The sequence below is a fragment of the Sinohyriopsis cumingii genome, chromosome 18, assembly GCF_028554795.1.
Source record: "Sinohyriopsis cumingii isolate HCF-2022 chromosome 18, ASM2855479v2, whole genome shotgun sequence".
NCBI classification, from domain to species: Eukaryota; Metazoa; Mollusca; class Bivalvia; order Unionida; family Unionidae; genus Sinohyriopsis; species Sinohyriopsis cumingii.
Window position 1 is genome coordinate 6,989,016 of NC_142978.1, and position 20,796 is coordinate 7,009,811.

At 39.3% G+C, this 20,796-nt stretch overlaps 1 protein-coding gene across 3 annotated transcripts in view; it reads right to left on the bottom strand.

The window, feature by feature from the left end:
• Positions 1–20,796, bottom strand: part of LOC149776028 (heat shock 70 kDa protein 12A-like) — a 58,938-nt gene that overhangs the window by 22,263 nt on the left and 15,879 nt on the right. For 2 of the 3 annotated variants that reach the window (XM_089941802.1, XM_089941800.1), the window contains exons 2-3: positions 6,531–6,827; positions 5,590–5,811 (exon numbers count right to left, since the gene is read on the bottom strand). In XM_089941802.1, coding sequence (XP_089797928.1) covers positions 5,590–5,811; positions 6,531–6,827 — 519 coding nt within the window. The remainder of the gene's footprint in view (positions 1–5,589; positions 5,812–6,530; positions 6,828–20,796) is intronic. The other variant, XM_089941801.1, reaches the window with a different exon arrangement.

Genomic DNA, 20,796 nt, shown 5'->3' on the forward strand with positions numbered 1-20,796 from the left:
GTCGGTGGCAAACATAAATTTAAAAAAATAGATTGGCCCTCTTCAGGCTCAATCGTACGATAAGACCAATTATCGGCGTCTCCCTCAACTCATAAAAGTGATTAAAGTGATGCAATATCATCAATGTTACAATTGGATAGGGGGTGCGTGGCCTGGGCCTGACGTCCCGCTTGCCAAAGGAAAGTGAAGCGTCTCTCATAGCCTCTCTTTCCCAGGTGTAGTGATCGCCGCAGGACCACTGTCTCGCTCTGCGGGGCAGGAGGTTACTTGCATATGGCCTCTCCTACACTATTGTGTCCACAGTAGCACCTTCACGCGGTGCTCCCTGTTTTAACAGAGCCTGCTGTGTGGCGCGACCGAGTACCCGGCGGTATAACTGGGTGGGCAGACTGGGCTCATTAGCCTTGGCAGGCAACCAGTCTAAGAGAAGGGAAACTCTGACCCCAAACCCGGGCAGATGAAGCTCGTTAGCCTTGTCAGGCAGTTCATCTAGGAGAAGGAAACTCTGATTCAAAACCAACCACGTCCCATCCATTGGATTATGGCTCCACTGCCTTGTGGATATCTTCGGGAGAAGGAAAGGCTACGGGAGTAAACCCAGACAGAAAATCAGGAGTGGAGCCCCTAAGGCGGCTGGGGGTCGACTACGGCCTCCTTCCGGCAGCTCCTGCATCCAAACTGGTGCCAAATGTCATGCTCAGCATTCCTTTGGACCCCACCAGCAAGGACGAGAGGGGGATCCTGACGTCTGGGCAGCCCAGGATCTCCATACTCCACGCCCAGGCTTGCGCTCTGGAGAGGACACTCCAGTCTCGCTACTGAGTGAGGAAACAACACGGAAGCTGACAGTTTACGGGTTATAAGTCCCACGCGATTGGCGTAGGGAAGGGGCGCCATGGGTCAGCTTTGACGGTGGGAGGGATCATCGTGTCCCACTGGCCAACTATCGCCCGCCTCAAGCCGGGCAGCCCCCGGTCAATAAGGTGTTGACCCGCCATCGTCTGCCTGCTCCAGTGGGTGTCTGGAGCTCAGTGTGTTGTTCAGCATGACAAGCAGACGGTAATTCCACACCAGACAAAAGAAACAAGAAACCAATAAAGAAGACTCCAGCTCTTCGATTTGCAAGCTGGAATGTGCGCACCATGTGTACAGGCTTCTCCGACGACCTCAGAGAAGTAGACAACACCAGAAAGACGGCCATCATCGATAGAGAACTCACCAGACTAAATATCAGCATAGCTGCCCTCCAGGAAACCAGGCTCGCCTCTAGTGGCTCCCTCAGAGAGGAAAACTACACCTTCTTCTGGAAGGGTCGAGAACCTGAGGAGCCCCGTCAGCACGAAGTGGGCTTTGCCATCAAAAACAATCTCCTGGCCTCGGTTGAACCTCCCACAGGGGGCACTGAGCGTCTCTTGTCCATCCGCCTCACCACTACTTCAGGTCCTGTCAACATCATCAGTGTCTACGCCCCAACCCTCACGTCATCAGAAGACGTGAAGGATCAGTTCTATGGGCAGCTGGACGAACAGATCAAAGGATGCCCCAAAAATGAACCACTATTCCTCCTCGGCGACTTTAATGCCAGAGTAGGTGCGGACCACGAGTCATGGCCTACCTGTCTCGGATATCATGGCACTGGAAAGACCAATGAAAACGGCCAGAGACTGCTGAGGCTATGCACCTACCATGGCCTGTGCATCACAAATACCTTCTTCAAGTGTAAGCCACAACACAAAGTGTCATGGAAACACCCCAGATCTCATCACTGGCACCAACTCGACTTGGTCATCACCAGGCGCTCTGCCCTTAACAGCGTCCTCTCCACCAGAACCTACCACAGTGCAGACTGTGACTCCGACCATGCCCTTGTGAGCAGCAGAGTGCGACTACAGCCACACACGCTACACCGCTCAAAACCAAAAGGACGTCCTCGCATAAACACTGCGCAGATGTCAGTCCCTGCCAAGGTGGAGGAGTATGTGTCTGCCCTGAACAAGGCTCTCCAGGACCTGCCTGAGTACGACGCTACAGCCAAGTGGAACGCCATGAAGGGTGCCATCTACAGTACAGCTATGTCAACGTTTGGCAAGAAGGAACGACCCAGCCAGGACTGGTTCAATGCACACCTATCAAGGATGGAACCACAAATCGAGGAGAAACGAAAAGCCTTCATAGCTTACAAAAAATGCCCTAATGAACGGACGCTTGCTGCTCTCAGAAGTGCCCGAAGTAACACCCAACGCATTGCTAGACAGTGTGCGAACGAGTACTGGCAACAACTGTGTGAAGGGATCCAGCGCAGTGCCGAGTCCGGACACATCCAAGGTATGTACAGTGGCATCAAGAAGGCTCTAGGCCCTACAGTGAAAGGGGTCGCTCCTCTGAAATCCCTGACGGGAGAGAAGATCACAGACCGTGGGCAACAGATGGCCAGATGGGTGGAGCACTACTCAGAACTATACTCCCGAGAAACGTCAGTCATTGATGCAGCCCTCAGCAGCATAAAGAATCTGCCCACCATGGAAGAGCTCGACAAAGTGCCAACCTTAGAGGAGCTCAGCAAAGCAATCGACTGCCTTCAAACGACAAAGCACCAGGTAGTGACAGCATCCCGCCCGAAGCTATCAAATGTGGAAAACCAGCATTGATTAAACCACTGCACGAGCTACTTTGCCGCTGCTGGGAGGAAGGAGTAGTCCCCCAAGACATGCGTGATGTCACAATTCTGACCCTTTACAAAAACAAGGGCGACCGCAGTGACTGTAATAATTACAGAGGGATCTCGCTCTTGAGTATTGTTGGTAAAGTGTACGCCCGCATCATACTCAACAGGCTGCAGTTGCTGGCAGACCGTGTGTACCCGGAATCACAGTGAGGCTTCAGAGCAGGCAGGTCGACGACAGACATGATCTTCTCCCTACGACAACTCCAAGAGAAGAGCAGAGAGCAAGGTCAACCACTCTACATGATGTTCATCGACCTCACCAAGGCCTTTGACTTAGTCAGCAGGAAGGGCCTTTTTGAACTTCTGAGTAAGATCGGTTGCCCCCCAGAACTCCTCAGCATGATAATCTCTTTCCATGCAGATATGAAGGGAACAGTCCTGTATGATGGATCCTCCTCAACCTCCTTCCCAATTAACAGTGGTGTGAAGCAGAGCTGCGTGCTGGCACCAACACTTTTTGGGATCTTCTTCTCCCTGCTCCTGTCCTACGCCTTCGACACGTCGGATGGCATATATCTACACACCAGGTCCGACGGGAGGCTGTTCAACCTGACACGACTGCGCTCAAAGACAAAAGTGAGAGCTGTGCTCATCAGGGAGACGCTTTTTGCAGATGACGCAGCTCTTGTGGCCCACACCGAGGAAGCCCTCCAGAGACTGGGAGACCGTTTTGCTGTTGCCTGCACGCAGTTTGGTTTCACCATCAGCTTGGAAAAAACAAATGTCAGCGTGCAAGATACCACCATTGCCCCTTCAATCAAAATCAACGGTGTCACCCTGGAAGCAGTCAACAACTTTACCTACCTAGGGTCAACCATCAGCAACACTCTTTCGATTGATATGGAGCTGGATAGAAGGCTTGGAAAGGCAAATACCATCATGGCTCGATTAACGAAGAGGGTGTTGGAAAACAACGCGCTGACAGAGCACACCAAGGTCCGAGTCTACCAGGCCTGCGTTCTAAGCACCCTTCTATATGGAAGTGAGACCTGGAGTACTTACATGAGGCAAGAACGCCGGCTCAACTCCTTCCATATACGGTGCCTAAAACGCATCCTGAAAATCAGCTGGCAAGACCGTGTTCCACACAGCGAGATCCTGCAGCGTGCAAGTACCCTAAGCATGTACTCCCTGCTAATTAAACGCCGCCTTCGATGGCTGGGTCACGTCCGACGCATGGAGGATGGAAGGCTGCCAAAGGACATCTTATATGGACAGCTGGCCACTGGCATGAGAAGAGTAGGACGCCCCTCACTCCGTTTCAAAGATGTGTGCAAGAGGGACATGAAGGCATGCAACATTTCACCCGATGGCTGGGAAGAGCTGGCCGAGGACCGAGGCACCTGGAGACTGATGGTAAACAATGGCATATCAGTCGCTGATGCGAGGAGAGGCCAGTTGGCGGCAGAGAAACGTAAGAGAAAGAAGAACGCAGCAGCAACCACAGTAACGCAGACTTCCCAGCATGTCTGCACCAATTGCAGTAGGGACTGTCACTCACGTATAGGCCTGCACAGCCACAGCAGACGATGCCAACAGAGACAGACAACACCCCAAGGGCGCTATTCGCATGGTCTTTCGAAACCGAGTCGCCAATGATGATGACAATTGGATAACATCTTAAGGCACACCTTATTTAACTGGAAAACTCTTTTGACACAAGTGTGTCCAATTTTACTGTCAAAATGTAAAATATAATGGAAAATTTTGAATAAATCCAAGAAATTGGGAATAACAAATATGTTTGTACTGAAACAGTTCTAATCATGGTTTTCTGTGTGACTAATCAATCATTATATGAAAAGATTGACGTGTTTTAGAATTGTTGAAAGTAGGAAATATTTATCTTGTCATTCCTTACAGTGTTCAGTTACTATCTGGTACTGCTGACAAAAAATTCAATGGAACAATAAGTTACCCTTCAATGATGTACATAACACCATATCAGCCTTTCACACAAGAATTGCTAACGTGGATAACCCAAGGTGCTAAATATCATACGAGCATAATGACCTATACGATATCTAGGTTATCATCCCTAATCGTTAATATCAAAACCCATTCACTAAGATGTTTTACATTAAGCATAACTGCCTTTCAATAAAAAGATAAATCATTGATTTACATCCCTTCGTAACTTCTGCAAAGCAAAAACAACTCATAAAACGAGGAGACTTCCAGCATATATACACACACACACACATATATATATATATATATATATATATATATATATATATATATATATATATATATATATATATATATATATATATATATATATATATATATATATATATATATATATATATATATATATATATATACATATATATATACATATATATATATACATATATATATATATATATATATATATATATATATATATATATATACATATATATATATACATATATATATATATATATATATACATATATATATATATATATACATACATATATATATATATATATATATATATATATATATATATATATATATATATATATATATATATATATATATATATATATATATATATATATATTAGGTGTCATTAATGCCGACACTCACATGAAAAACAATAAAGCGAAAATATGCCATAAAGCAGGCATGTGCAACTTCTCCAGGCTCGGGCCGGATATATGCGGACTTTAAAGTCACACCCCATGATGGAAATAAAGAGACAAAACCTGGTCGCGCGAAGGATCAAGCCCGTATCTTGCAGGCTGTAGATGCTTGCCATAAAGTATAGTTACATACATGCACACATACATGCATACATTTATACATACATACATACATACATACATACATACATACATACATACATACATACATACATACATTTACTTTACCTGTATTGCGGATTCACGCATGAATTGTCTAGCCTTGTCATTCCATATAGCTGGAACAGTCAACACCCACTGAATGCTCCCCTCTGGTAACCCTCCCAAAACTTGTTTGGAGCATTCAGATAAAAGGTCTTTCCTGAGATGACCTATTGCCAGGCTTATAACTGTCATTGCAGAAAGTTTCTTTCCCATCTCATCTTCTATTTCTTTTCGTCGATTAAGGTTCTGAAATCATTAATAAAACTATTTGGTAAAGAGCAATATCGCATTGGCTTCACTTAAAACACTAGAATTACTGTTATGGTTATTTATAAATGTGCCATGTTTACTTTTCATCTAAAGCCTGACAGCAATTCAACGTTCCTTATATTGCACCAATAAGTTCTCTCAAATAGTATTCCATTACAAAGCAGAAAATTCCATTCTGGTCTTATATTTTCCTTCGTTTGTCAGAAGTTCGTCAGATGTTCAAGCAGCAATTGACTCATAAATCACTTTAGGTTCTTTATCTCCTTTCTCATCAGCACGTATTAAAACCCAGGACAAAGGCACATCTTGGACATTTATGGTAAGATTCCCTAATACTTCTTTTCCTTTAGATAGGATTTCGTTACTTCTATGATAATCCCTCCTTATTTTAGTCTGTAAAAGCTAAAATTTTATTATGTATTATTTTGCTTTCACCTGAAGCTAAAAGATAGTGAGATGTGTCACTACTATGCTAACACGAAGAATGCATGATGTTTCTTTAGTTGTATCACCACCATTTGTAATATGTGTGTACGCAAAGAGAGCGTTTGGTTCTGCTTTTTAGAAATTGCTGTCTAAGATCACTATTGAGGTGAAATGGTTATATCTATCAATAAACCTATGCATAGAAGTTGAGCATTCTAAAGTTGGATGTTTAACCACACTTCGTTTAAGCTCGAATGGTTTTGCCTTACCCTGTCATCATAAAGAGCCATCTTAAATTTTCTGAAGTAGTACCAGTTACCATGTTCAGCACTGGCTGCTAAGTCTGCATACTTGTCCTCTGCTTCGTATCCGAAGGCTTCTAGAGTCTTGCCATCAGGATGGATCAGAACTGTTGTCGGGGCCTTTAGGGAAAAGGATTTCCCGTTGTTCCAGCTTTTTGTATAAATTTTAGTTGGATTCGAATTGTAGTCATGTCGGAATGAGAAAGCCCAACTTGAGAATGTAGTACCAAAATCTATAGCGGCTACTAGCATATTCTCGTCTGCCTTGGTTAAAAAGAACGTTTTAAATTAGAAAGTGATATAATCTGTTTCATAAACTTTGTTTATTCAGGAAATGCGACCACGATTACAATTTCATCAATTCAAACAAATGTCATCGAAAGTTTCTTGATTTTTTAAGTGCAAGATTAATTCCTAGTTGTACACGCACAAATTCATAAATCTGGATCTTTCATGAGGAAATCCTGCAACTTCTAAAGGTTATTCTGTAAAATTTAAATTCATCATTATTGTTCTGTGTTTTACTCGTATTAACCGAATTTTCTTTCACTTTACAATTTTGTATAGAGTATGTCTCTAGACTGCATTTTTGTATCTCCACCATTACTACCTTTCCCTTAATCTATTAACACATACACAAACGTGTGTGGGACAAGCAAAAACGTTTGAAGATATATCCTGCTATGATAAATTGTATAACCAATATAGGCAATAACAGCTACGGTGCAAAACGTTTTCAAAGTTTTTTGTTCACATTTTTAAATATAGTAACGTTTCCGACAAAGGAATATGGAAGGACATTAGCTCCAGTAAGGTTTTCAATCTAGTATTGTAAACATTTAATAAAATTAACGATATAATAAACCAAAATTAAAAATATCGACATGACTATGCATTGCAGTGTACTGGCCTAGTGACCCACTATAGTCAGTGCCTTATGTTACTAAGCAAAAATGTATCAAATAGAATGTGACACTCTAATTTGCTTCTAGTGAATACGACTATGTGAAAATTCATTGGTCAAACGTCAGCTCAAAAATCTAGTATACGAAATGGAGGTCATATAGCAATCACACTTGTAAAAACTCTAATGTTTTGTTTCAAATATTAATTTTGAATCTAATCTGTATGAAAACTTTATCAATTTCCAGTCGTTTCCTGGCAGCTCTGCCTTACGAGATTTAAACAAAATTATATTTTACAAAATAATTCTTTGCAATACCCCTAGCAATGTCATCAGAGGAAGTAACAATGTGAGATGTGTGATGGATATGGTTTACTGAAGTTTTCGAGATAAAATGAGGAAGAGATATAATCGCAAAACATGGAAGATAATATGTTCCGCTGTATTTGTCCTTATTATTTGTTTGTGTCCTCCACTTTTAGAAAAAGATCCGTAGATCTCGAAAATGGCTTGGCCAGTTTCCCTGACTTGCTAAACCGTGCATTATTATGTACATTTCCTCGATACTATTTCATATTGATAAATATTCTATGTACACCATGATGTTCCACGAACTGACAATCACAAAATGAACAGCTATAAGGAGCTATTAAGAACTGATTGCGAGTGTGTGCGAGGGTTCTAGTAAACATCAAACAGCAGCAGAGGGAGCGAACAGACCACTTGGCTGAAATATAATTTGCTTAAAACAAAACATCATACCAAAAAAATAAGGTCACAAACATCTTAGGGTTTATTTTGTATGTACTTTGTTTACAATGTATGAGGTCCAGCCCCCTCTGCTCCTATTAATTTATCCAAAACTTTTATCAAGTCCAATACAATATCTTGTTCTGGAATCATGCAAATTTATTGTTATAAATCCATGCGGAGTAGCTTGCGCTCGTGAAAAGAAGTTGTTAAATTTAATTATATCCATGCCACCGCTACACCAAGTTTGATGAATATTTCGCAACGTATGCGTATCGACTCTATTAAACATAACTAAAATATTACAGTTATCTCTGATCACTTTTGGTATTTGTGCGTATCGCTGGATAACATAAATCACATCAGTATTTTATGTCTGCCACGTGAAAATATTCTAGCAGGATTTGATTGTTTGTCCAGCATCACATCATCGTATACAATTAAATTATTTATAAATCCGTCTAAAACATCAACACTCGGCGCTTCATCAAGATCGGTTATAAACTCGACAACATCGTTATCTTCGTCCAGTAATTTTGTATTTTCATTAAAATCTTTAAGTACATCATAGCATCTCTGATCATCAACTGATGGAGCTACTAAATACAACTTATCCCACTTTAACTATCTCATTATCATTATCTTACCCGATCCAGATGGACCTATTATTATCATTCTGATGGAATTCGGTAACGCAGGATGGTGTTTAACTGGCTCTTGCTTTCGTGTCGCTGAGAAATCAATTATATCCATATTATAAATAATATGAATTTATATTGTTTACGTTGAAGAACTAAAACTCCAACTAATGATCTATCCACTGTTACAACAAAAAATGCGAGAATAGCATATAGTGGAAGATGTGTAATATGTAATAAGAAGAAATTTTCGTTTTTACCCACAAAAGACGGTGATGATATTGCTACAATAATGTCAAAGTTCCCAGGAACCCCATGGGCTAAATACCCTGGAGAAAAACATCTACCAGGATATAATTATTGTGGTACTGGTAATCGACTTGATATCAGGCTTGACAATCAGGATCAACCAAAACCAGGTGAATATCCCATAAATGATATTGATAAAGCATGTCACGTTCATGATGTGGCTTATAAAAATAAAGATCTACAACATAGACATATTGCAGATGTGAAGTTGATTCATTCGCTAGATTCCATAAAAAATAAAAATATCAGAGAATCATTAGCTAACTGGTTGGTAAGATCCGCGATGAAAAGTAAACTGGCGTTGGGGCTGGTAATTAGTTAATGAATTATTATAAAATGGAATCAATTTATTATAGTCCAAGGGCATACTGGAGGTGTAGAGCAGCAATTAGTAAACTCTCTGATTCAGCAAATGTCACGCGTTCTGCCGCCGCTGCGTGGTTAGCACGACAGGCAATATGGCAAATGTATCTACCATCACCGAAACGAACTCAGTACGCACATTTCCATGTTAGTGTTCCTAATGAAGTTAATCAAGCAGGTATTCTGTTTTTACCTCATGATACGATTAAAGCAGGTAGACGTCAAATAACATACAAATCCTCGTTAACTGTCATTGATGTTGCAAGTGGATATAAAGATGCAGAACCGCTATCAACGAAAACATCATCTGAAGTAGCTTCTGCGTTTTGAACGAATTTATCAACGAGGTGGTCTACGATGGCCACATCTATTACAGGTTGATTCCGGCAAAGAATTTCTTGGTCCAGTATCATCGTTAATGAAGTAACATAATGTCAAAATACGACCAGGACATACTGCAATTCATTGTGATCAGGCAATTGTTGAACGATTCAATCGAACACTTGCTGAGGAGTTATTTGGATATCAATGCGCGAAGGAATTCATACAGGATAAAAGATCTTGCGAATGGGTTGCAAGATTACCAAGCGTGAAGTAACTCGAACAACCAACATGAAACCCACTAGTGCAATTACAAAAGCGTATATACCAATACAACGACGTGATTTTTCAGCGCAGCCAGTACTGGGTAATATTACTGTAAGATATTTATATGAATCCGGTGAACTTGAAGGTGGTAAAAAAAGAGCGACCGATCCTATTTGGAGTGTTACGACGCACAAGATATCTAGTATAACAAGATCTACTGGTAGACCCGCAATCTACAGACTGGATTCAACTGCTCCTCAACGTGGTTTTACACGTGAACAACTACAAGTAATTCCTGAGGATACACAATTACCACCGCAATCACTTAACTAGCACCCCTACGTCGATTACACTCAAGACAGGTCAACATCAAATTTTCGCGTGTATGACCAAGACGATTATTTTTTTATCCGCGGTAAATTGTCTTGGATCATTTTTCAGATACCGCCATAACATTATACAATTACAACTTGCACAATGATTATTCTGTCGTTGTTTCAGCGTGTTGATATTTTCAACATCAAGATCAAAATCACGTTTATTTTTTTTGTCATTTTGTTTATAACCGGCTAATTTTTTTCTTATTATATCATTGTCAATATCATCGTCATTGATCACTGACTCGTTCATGATGATTCTCCGCAACTGAGAAATTCTTCTGAATCTGGGCACTGCGAGATAAACTAAATTTGACCACTCGGTACGATCATTGACGATCCATACAACTGTGTCAGAGATGGTTAATCCTTGAGATGAGTGAATTGTCATCGCGTAGCCTAGCGTCCATGGAGATTTATTTGTTTTTAGCACATCCTCAACAACATTGACATCAACTGTGACAATATCATTTAATACTAAATTCTGTTTCTCGGTCTGTCCTGGTATATCAACATCAGTATTCTGCCGCCGTGTATCTGCTGGTCGATAACATAATGGAACTGGCAACGTTGTACATTTTTCTTTATGTAACTGAAACAACCGCTGCTGAAGTGTATCACGAACTATCTTTCTACTTGCAACTATCAAATCATTTGGTCTCCACGTTTGCGGAAAGTCGTTCATAGAGGTTTCTGAAATTATCCCACGCATTACCTCACACTGAATTTTATTCGGTTGTAGTCTGATTAATTTTTTAAAACTGTTTTAATTCTGTATCAAGTGCTCTGTGATCATTATTTATTTCCTCGTAATAATCAACAAATTTTTTAACCAATCATGTGGAGATGGTCCAACAAACGGTGGTGGTTGACCGTGATCGCCGCACATTATCACGGCAGTATTTCTTGTTAATAACCAATCAAGAAATGTTTTTAATGTTTCTAGCGGTACAGTGCATATTTCATTCCAAACGATAATCCTTGGAATATATTTTTCTCCCATCCTCGAAGAAGTCCATGCATCACCCTTCCATCGGAAGAAGCTGTGATAAGTACATGATTGTACTCCTCGTTGTTTCATCTCTCGCGCGAGTCTGTGTGTAGGTGTCAGCACGATCATATCTAATTTCTGAAATAGTTTCATCGCTCGAGTGGTTTTACCAGACCCTCCCGGTCCGTTTAGATAAACGGTCTTGTGTCTTGTTATTGGATCATATACCGATGGTGCAGACGATAGTTTTAATGTCTGATGTTTTTTTTTTACTGTAAATATCTTTAACAGCAACATCAGCGGATTCGGAATAATCGAATATACACTTCTTTTTTATTCTCCACGAACCCCACGATGCACAAGTATCGATATGTAGTTGTTCTAGCAATCTTAAATATTTTTTACTTATATAAAACGAATCCGTAGCAACTCGGACAGCAAACTTAGAAACTTTATTTATCATTGATAATAGATTTATCGAAACGTATGCGAACACTGAAGATCTTAAATGAGTAAACTGCGGTGACTCACCGTCCACATAGCTCACAATTGTGCCTAGTTTGGTTCCATTTGACAAGAAAGCTATTTCTCGACTTATAAACGTATTTTTCCTCGTTGTATCAGCGATTTTAAAATCTAACTCAGCATCGTCTATAATCAGTCTTGTACAATGTCGTTTATGATCATATGATCCTCCTTGGGTGAACTTGCCAATTATTTTTCTACCAAGATCTTTCGTAATTTTCTTCTCATAATCGGTTTTATCCGGGTTTTCATCATCGGAATATTCTTTTTGTTGTGGTAACCAAACTTCGGTCTGTTTCCGATATGATATAATTGCTTCGTTTACAATCAGCGATATTAACATCGCACAATCGAGCATGTACCGTAACAGTACTATTGGTACCAACGTTTTTTCTGAAATTTTTTTTCCAAACCAAGCATAACAAATTGGATGAAGACCCATAGCAAACTCGAATGACTCGATACAAGCGAATCCAGTCAGGTCAAAATCCGGTAATGGTCCATTTATCGATAATCGCGTCATTTCGTGTGTCGGATGGCCGAATCTTTTAAAGTATACAGAACAATCTCCGTATCCGGGAAAACTTCCCGGATAACATGCAACCATATCAACCGAAATAACATCATTATGATCGTATTTAGTATTCCACAATCCGCCGTGTCCGTATTCGACACAACTGGATATTATATCATCAAGAAAATCAAACCTAGTTGGTTTCCACGAATTTTTCTTTCTAGCAAAATAAGCCGCAACTGACGGAACAGTAAAACAGTTGCTCAATAGTTCGTCAGTATCATCAGTATAATGCAGCGCAAGATTTTTCATTTTCTCGTGAAGAAGGTCTGTTCGATAAATAACACCATTAGGTCTTACAAACCTATCAAATTTACTCTTTCCTTCCATGCAAATACTTCCCAATTCATCATCGTTTTCAGAACTCTGAAATAACCATAATGACACAGGATTATTTTCACTTATTTCGTTAATAAAATCAAACATGCCTCCACGGTAAAATTTAACAGTTCGATTTCGAGGAAATGTTGTTACTGCGCTAGTCCACGCGTGCGCATTGTGATCAATAATTTCAATCGAAGCTCCTTTTGATTTATATTTTGATTCATACAATATTTCTCCTGTTATTGTCGCTACGGTTATTGGGAATTTTAATTTTTTCCCTAGTTCAGCGACATCTTTGATAGACGCCCCGATATCTTTTACCATTTCTCCCCACTCGTTTATTATTTTACGTCTTTCATCTGTTAAACCGTTTCCACGAGTCGAAACGGTAAAATGTTCTGTTACTCGTTCAGTTACACAGTTTATTTTTGAAAACTTCATCGGTTTCAGATTATCACTTATCGGATAGATTCAATAAATAACTGCTGTTACAGGATACGCTCGCTCATGATACGTTTTGTCAATACCAGTCAATAGACCTGGTTTGGAATTTCTACTCAATATGGCAATTTTTCACCCTTGTGTACAGGATCATATTTGTCACGGATAATCCAATTATCTGTTTCTGTTAGCACGAAAACTTTTATTCTGAAAAGATACTTGCGATTATCAAGGTGGTTATTAATAGTTGCCGCTCGTTTGCCATTTATCGTAGCGTCGATGTTGCTTATAATCTTGAACGCTGACCATACGTGATATGCGCCATCTGTGCGAAATTCTTTCTTGGCGTCGTGAATTGTATTAATCAAGCTTTTTTTCTGATCAACCAGATATCGCATCGGTAGGTCAGGAGAAATCCTGTCGAGATTAAATTTATATGTTTTCCAGGGCTTGATTCTGGATAATGTATCGAACTCGTTTATATTATATTTCAAACAAGTATTTAAATTGAAATATTATGTATATAATGTCTCGATGCAAATGGTTGATGATCGGTTCATTAACCCCCTGCAATAAATCCTGTTAAAAGGAATCCTGCGGACAACACTTGCAATGCGTTTGCGGTGGAAGTCTAGGACCAATACCGTGTCTGCGATGTGGTGTTCGAGTACGAGATAAAACACAATTGAGTGCACAATGTAGTGGTAAGCGATATAGAGAACTTAAAAGATACTAAGAAATAAAATCTGTAGAGGACTATCTAAATAAGTTTTCAGACAAATTATGATTTAAACAAATAATATTATATATATATGGAGCAAAATATAGACCACGAGTTTGTAAAGCATCCTACAATAACGAACTACGAATCAAATCATGATGGTGTAATTAGAAATTGTAGGCTGAAAAGACCAGTTGGTTTTGTTACTAATGCTGGCTATCTAATGTTTACTGCTGAAGGGAAGAAAAAATATCTCTGTCACCGATTCGTGTATGAATGTCACAAAGGGTTGATCAAGGACGGTCTTGTGATCGATCATGTTGACGCAAACCCTCAAAATAATAATTTATCCAACCTTCAAGCTGTTACACAGAGCGAGAACTTAACACGTGGATATACTGGGAGATGTAAATCAACCGGATGGAAGGTGATTAAATCCTTTAACACAGAGACTTGCGAAGAGAGAATTTTTAAATCAATGAATTCAGCTGCAAATTATTTTGGTATTTGTAGGTCTTCAGTACAAAGAGTTGCAGAAAATATATACAAATCCGCCATCTCTAAAATATATAAACAAAAAATTGTTTTATGCTATCAATAATGGAGATAAACTATCATCTTTAGCAAGTAATTACCTCAATTATATTTATTTAATTTTTGGGTCCGCATTTCACTCGCACACTACTTACTCGAGCGAAGGAGGATAATTATGTTGAGGATATGCGTGCAATAAAATTACTTCCCCTTGACCAAGACACTCATAGATAAATATTATCATAAACATTCTATGTAAGCGGAAAATTGTTGTACATAAATATAAGCTTGTAAATGTCCAGTTCTCCCTTGTTAACACATCATATCTATCTTTGATAGAACGCATCATACACGAGTGTGTATTATTTCACGTAAAACCGTAATATCGATATTTTTAGTATTCTACGTTAAAATTGTATTTTAGGGAGATAACTCTGTTGAGTATATTCATGTAATTAAGTTACCTCCCTCTGACCATGTTACGAAGCCAACAACGTTTCCTAAATTATTTTTTAGGTACATCTGATTTTATGTAGAAATAAATACATTGTATAACGTACTCTGAATTTGTTGTACAGAATAGAAAAATACGAAATATTGCTTTCTTCGGTGATGGTTAACTATATAATAATTTCTGAAACGTATATCTGTCAGATGCTTTAGTAGCTCATTGCTAGAGTGTCGAATTTATGATGCTCGAGATCCGGCGATCGAGTCCCATGACTGACAACTGTCGGTGGTTACGCATATTTTATAATTAATTGGGGCTGCGCCGAAACTCAATAGAAAAAACACCCTTCCACGTATTCACCAAGTGGTGGATACATGTTTTTCTATCACCCACGGGCTGATTATTAAAAAAGTATATTGAGCGTAGAGAATAGCCCCGTATATGTTGTACTGTCCTTGATGTTGTATTGTCCTTGATGTTGTATTGTCCTTAATTAAGTTTGTGTGCCACTGAACTCGTATAATGCGATGGCAAGCTACGTGTTCTGGGTTGTATTGTCCTTAATTAAGTTTGTATACCCTCTAAACTTGCTAGAATGCGATAGCAGGCTAGGAGCTATGAGGGTTGTATTGTCTTCACCAAACACGCCCTCTTGAGCCTCTAGACCGTTGTTTGACGGGTTAGGGGCTCTCAGAGGGGGTTGTGTTTCGTGTACCCTTGAACTTGTAGAATGCGGTGGCATGCTACGAGTTCTGGGTTGTGCTGTCCTTATGTGTATCCTCCAATCTTTCTGGATTGCGGTGGCAGGCTAGAAGTTTATCTATGGATTATATGTTGTGTTGCCCTTGAACCCGTAGAATGCGGTGGCAAGCTACGAGTTCTGGGTTGTGATGTCCTTAGTTAAGTTATATGTTGTGTGCCCTTGAACCCGTAGAATGCGGTGGAAGCTACGAGTTCTGGGCTGTGATGTCCTTAATTAAGTTATATGTTGTGTGCCCTTGAACCCGTAGAATGCTGTGGCAAGCTACGAGTTCTGGGTTGTGCTGTCCTTAATTAAGTTATATGTTGTGTGCCCTTGAACCCGTAGAATGCGGTGGCAAGCTACGAGTTCTGGGTTGTGATGTCCTTAATTAAGTTATATGTTGTGTGCCCTTGAACCCGTAGAATGCGGTGGCAAGCTATGAGTTCTGGGTTGTGATGTCCTTAATTAAGTTATATGTTGTGTGCCCTTGAACCCGTAGAATGCTGTGGCAAGCTACGAGATCTGGGTTGTGCTGTCCTTAATTAAGTTATATGTTGTGTGCCCTTGAACCCGTAGAATGCGGTGGCAAGCTACGGGTTCTGGGTTGTGTTGTCCTTTTGTGTATCCTCTAGACTTGCTAGAATGCGATGGCAAGCTAGAAGTTTATTTTGTTTTGTTTTATACTATGAAACATCAATGATATTAAAAAACAAGAAAAAGACGGTATTAATATATCCGATGTACTGAGTACCTAACTACATATCAAAATAAAAATATATTTCAGAATAATAAAAAATATTTCAGAATAATAAAATACTTTTTTGTTGTATTATTTGCAAGCCTAATCGATTTACATGATTTTGACTATCAAACTACGACCAAACTGATCGATTTACATGATTTTGAGTACCAAACTACAAACAAACTGATCGATTTACATGATTTTGAGTACCTAACCACCCATCAGAATTAACAAACTGATCGATTTACATGATTTTGAGTACCAACCACCCCATCAATTTCAGAATTAAAAAATATTTCTAATAAAATCAAATATTTCAGAATAAATAAAATATTTCAGAATAATAATAAGATATTTTTTGTAGCATTTTTTGCAAAACTGATCGATTTACATGATTTTAAGTAACACATTGATCGATTTAAATAGTTTTGAGTACATAAATGATCGATTTGTATAATTTTGAGTACAACCACCCCATCAGAATTACAAAACTGATCAATTTTGTTAATTTGGGTACCAACCACCCCATCAGAATTACAAAACTGATCGATTTACATGATTTTGAGTACCAACCACCCCATCAATTTCAGAATTTAAAAAAATATTTCTGAACAAATAAAATATTTCTGAATAAATAAAATATTTCTGAATGAATAAAATATTTCTTAAACATCTATGATAAAAGTCTAGGATTTCACATACAGATTCACAATTAATTCCTCTCCCCGTAGGTCAATTAAGCATCCGAGGTGGTCTGTGAACTTGAAATGTATTCGTGTTAACATGTTATTATGACAACGTTGATAAACAGGATTACTTGGTTCTTGCACGATCAAATCCCCGGGGGAAAATTGTGGTGTCAACGTGTATAAAACATATCCCTGTTGAGTCTGATTTGACTTTCCAAGATCTATTTTATAGCTACCATCGACTATGTCACAAACTAGATTAACAGCGATTGTTGAGGTTATATTGACGATCCCTGGTGAAGTATGTCTACCGCCGCCGTATGGATCGTTGTCATGTCTAAGGACAACCGGAGGTGGTGCCATTTTTCTCCACGCATCGAGTATTTTAGGAAAGTTCTCATTGATAATATCGTTGAGTGATTTTACTAGTTCGTCGTCATTAATCCCTTGTATTACAAATGTTGGTAATTGTTGTTCAGTTATTTTGTAATGATTGAGAAACAAATGTTTAGGGGTCATTGTTGTACGTGGTTTTGTATAATGATCAGTATCACCGTAGCTAATCATATTCCAAATGACAGTTTTATTGATGTATCTAAGATCTGATATAACCTGATTTAGATGTTTTATCGTCTTAACGATTTGTTGTTTCACATCATCACTGTAGCATTTTGTGATGTCAGAAAAGAAATTTCTTTGTTTGCTGATTGATTGTCTAAATTCAGAATTAACAGGATCTAAAAATGACTGAATAAATCCTTCATCGATGATTGGATTCATTTTATCATCATGGGTATACAAATGTTCTATTATTTTAGGAAGCTATTCACCATCAGGAGCAGTATTTGCCTCGCTATTCTGGAGTTATTATAAATTTCTTTTCATTTATTGTAAAATCATCTGACTTTGGTTCTGGTGGTCCATGATATTTTGGCAGGATTTCAGGCCAGCCTAGTACGGATCTTATCGATGATTGATAAATATCAACGGCATAATCAGGAGAATGTATCTCAATCGCAGCGGATAGCGTCGGCTCATAAACTTTAATTGATATTTTTGCTTTTTTTCTGGTTATTGGTTTTATTCTGCGCGCAAATTCATCGTTGATTTGTTCAATCTCATAACTGCCAGTGGGTATCCCAACAACCTGCCAGTCAGGTGTTCCATCCGATTTGTTCTTATTATCAAATACAAGCGAATTATTTGCTCGCGTACCATTAAATGATTTCGATCTGATGTTTGGCCAGCTGTAATATACTCGTAATTGTGCTAGTGCGATTTCTTTTACTGGAATCGCAGTTGGAAAACTGACATTAAACTCGGGATTAGTCGTACTTACTGAGATCATCGTTGTTTTTAACGGATTTGTGTTTGTCACGATCTGCTGGAGTAGCTCTAGTGATGTCATTATTTATTATATTTGCATCTTTAATACCAGCACCATCGTGATATATTTTAATCATTTCTGAAAACTCAAAATCTGATATTTTTCCATCATTGAGGCTCTTTGAATACAACGAGGATAACTTTGAGCATGTTACCGTCGCTGTGTGCAACTTTATCATGTAATCGGATAATTTTTCATTCATGCACTTGCATATTTGTTTTTACAATGATATTGAGCACACCTGCAATTGTTGTTTCAGCTGAAATACAGACTGTTACGGCTACTGGCGCCATCATTGTTATCGTTGATAATAATATGCCGGTGGACGCAACAACATTGGATGCTGAATAAACGATTACGTGAACGATAACTAGTCGTCGTCGATATTTCTTTACTTTTATTGTGTATTGTTCGACTCGATCTTTTAAGCTTGTTTGTCATTCACGTACTTGATTGTACCTAAATTTTTGAACGTCCATTATATTTTATGCAGTGAACAATTGAGGTGTTTCAGCTATAAATTCTAGACACAACCAGTAAGATGCCGCGGTTAATTTCTTACCAGCTGCTTCCAGAATAAATATTTCGTCGGTTCCTTTATTTAATATGATAGACACAACTCCAGAAAACTTATCGGTTGAATGCCGCCATAGATGCGACGTAAATATCTCGAATTTTGCAGCACTGAACACAGACAGCCTGTACACACCAGTGACCGTTGCGGTATATTTAATAGTTTTATTTTGCTGTGACCATGTTGCGAATCCAAATGACACCGTGTATACTATGTTGGTAATATGCCCGGGAGTTATTCCGGGTGGAATTTTAATCAGACTAATTTTGTTAACGATATCAGGAATCCCACTTACGACATCTTCGAGTGCTTTTTTAGTTGGGTCCAGATTAGTTTTGATTTCGGAAAGTATTGTGTCAACGGTGAGCGGAGTGCCGAAGAATTTATCAATGGTTTCATCGGTTTTTTGAACATTTCTGCGAAATCTTGCAAAAGCTCCTTCGTGCACATCATACTCGGCCCGCAACGTGGATAATTTACCATCTACGGTGCTGTAGCCGACGTCATACCCGGCCCGCAACGTGGATAATTTACCGTCAACGGTGCCATAGTTAACATCTACATATTTTTTCTTTCGTCGCGATATCTTCGTCGAATGTTGGATCTCTTAACACTGTTATCTTGTTTCCGTTCATGCTGAGTTCACCTGTCATTATGTCACCGGTATTTTTTAAACGATTAGCAACACTTTTTGCAAGTTCATCTCTGATGGTTGCAAACGATATATTTGAGTCTCTGACTCTACCGCCGTCAGAAATACGGGAATGTTATCCGTGACCGCACCGAGTACTCGTCGAACTATATCATTCCATTTGATGTTGCTCGTTTTTAGTTTTCATATCTGTCCTGAAAAACAACAACTTCATCTCGGTCAACTCCAGCCAGGTTCATAATATTAGCAAGTTCATCTTTAGTCGCGTACTTGGACAAATCAGTATCATCTTTTTTTGTCCTTGATTGAAGAAGATCTTCCGTAAATATCAACCATTATAACTTAGGATCCGTTCAAAACGAAGCGGTTACTTGTATAATCATGCACGACTTTATGAGGTGCCGCGGAAGACTTTGAAATGGCGTCGAGTACATTAATTACTTCACTGCCGAATATTGGCGGATCTGTGGTTGTTTGTGTTGGTAGCGTTGAATACCAAACCGTTGCGTGAAGTTGCGCGACATACTTGATAAACTCACGAGGTGGAGCTAACCCGTACGAATCGAAATAAACGATTCCACGTGGATCAGTTGCGTATGCAATCCAATGAGTACCGGATCCTGAATTATCATCAAGATTAATAATACCCGTTTCGATATTGTTTGGTCGGTCTAGCAATTGATCTCGCATAAAAGCACCTCTGAAGTTTTTTATTTTTAGTTGTTTAGCAGCATCAAGTAAATAACAATTTGATGCTGAAATAATTAACGAAGTGTTCCTGAAAGCCTCAGACCTCTTCCTCGATGAGATCTTGGTAACCTTTGACCTAGTCCTCTTTTTTAATCCTCGCCCTGTTGCTTTCTTTAATGCCATTCCAGCAGCGGTTTCAACATCACCTAATGCGGCTGCTTTTGCTACGGCAGGTGAGGCTGCGGAAATTAATGCTGAAATAGCCGC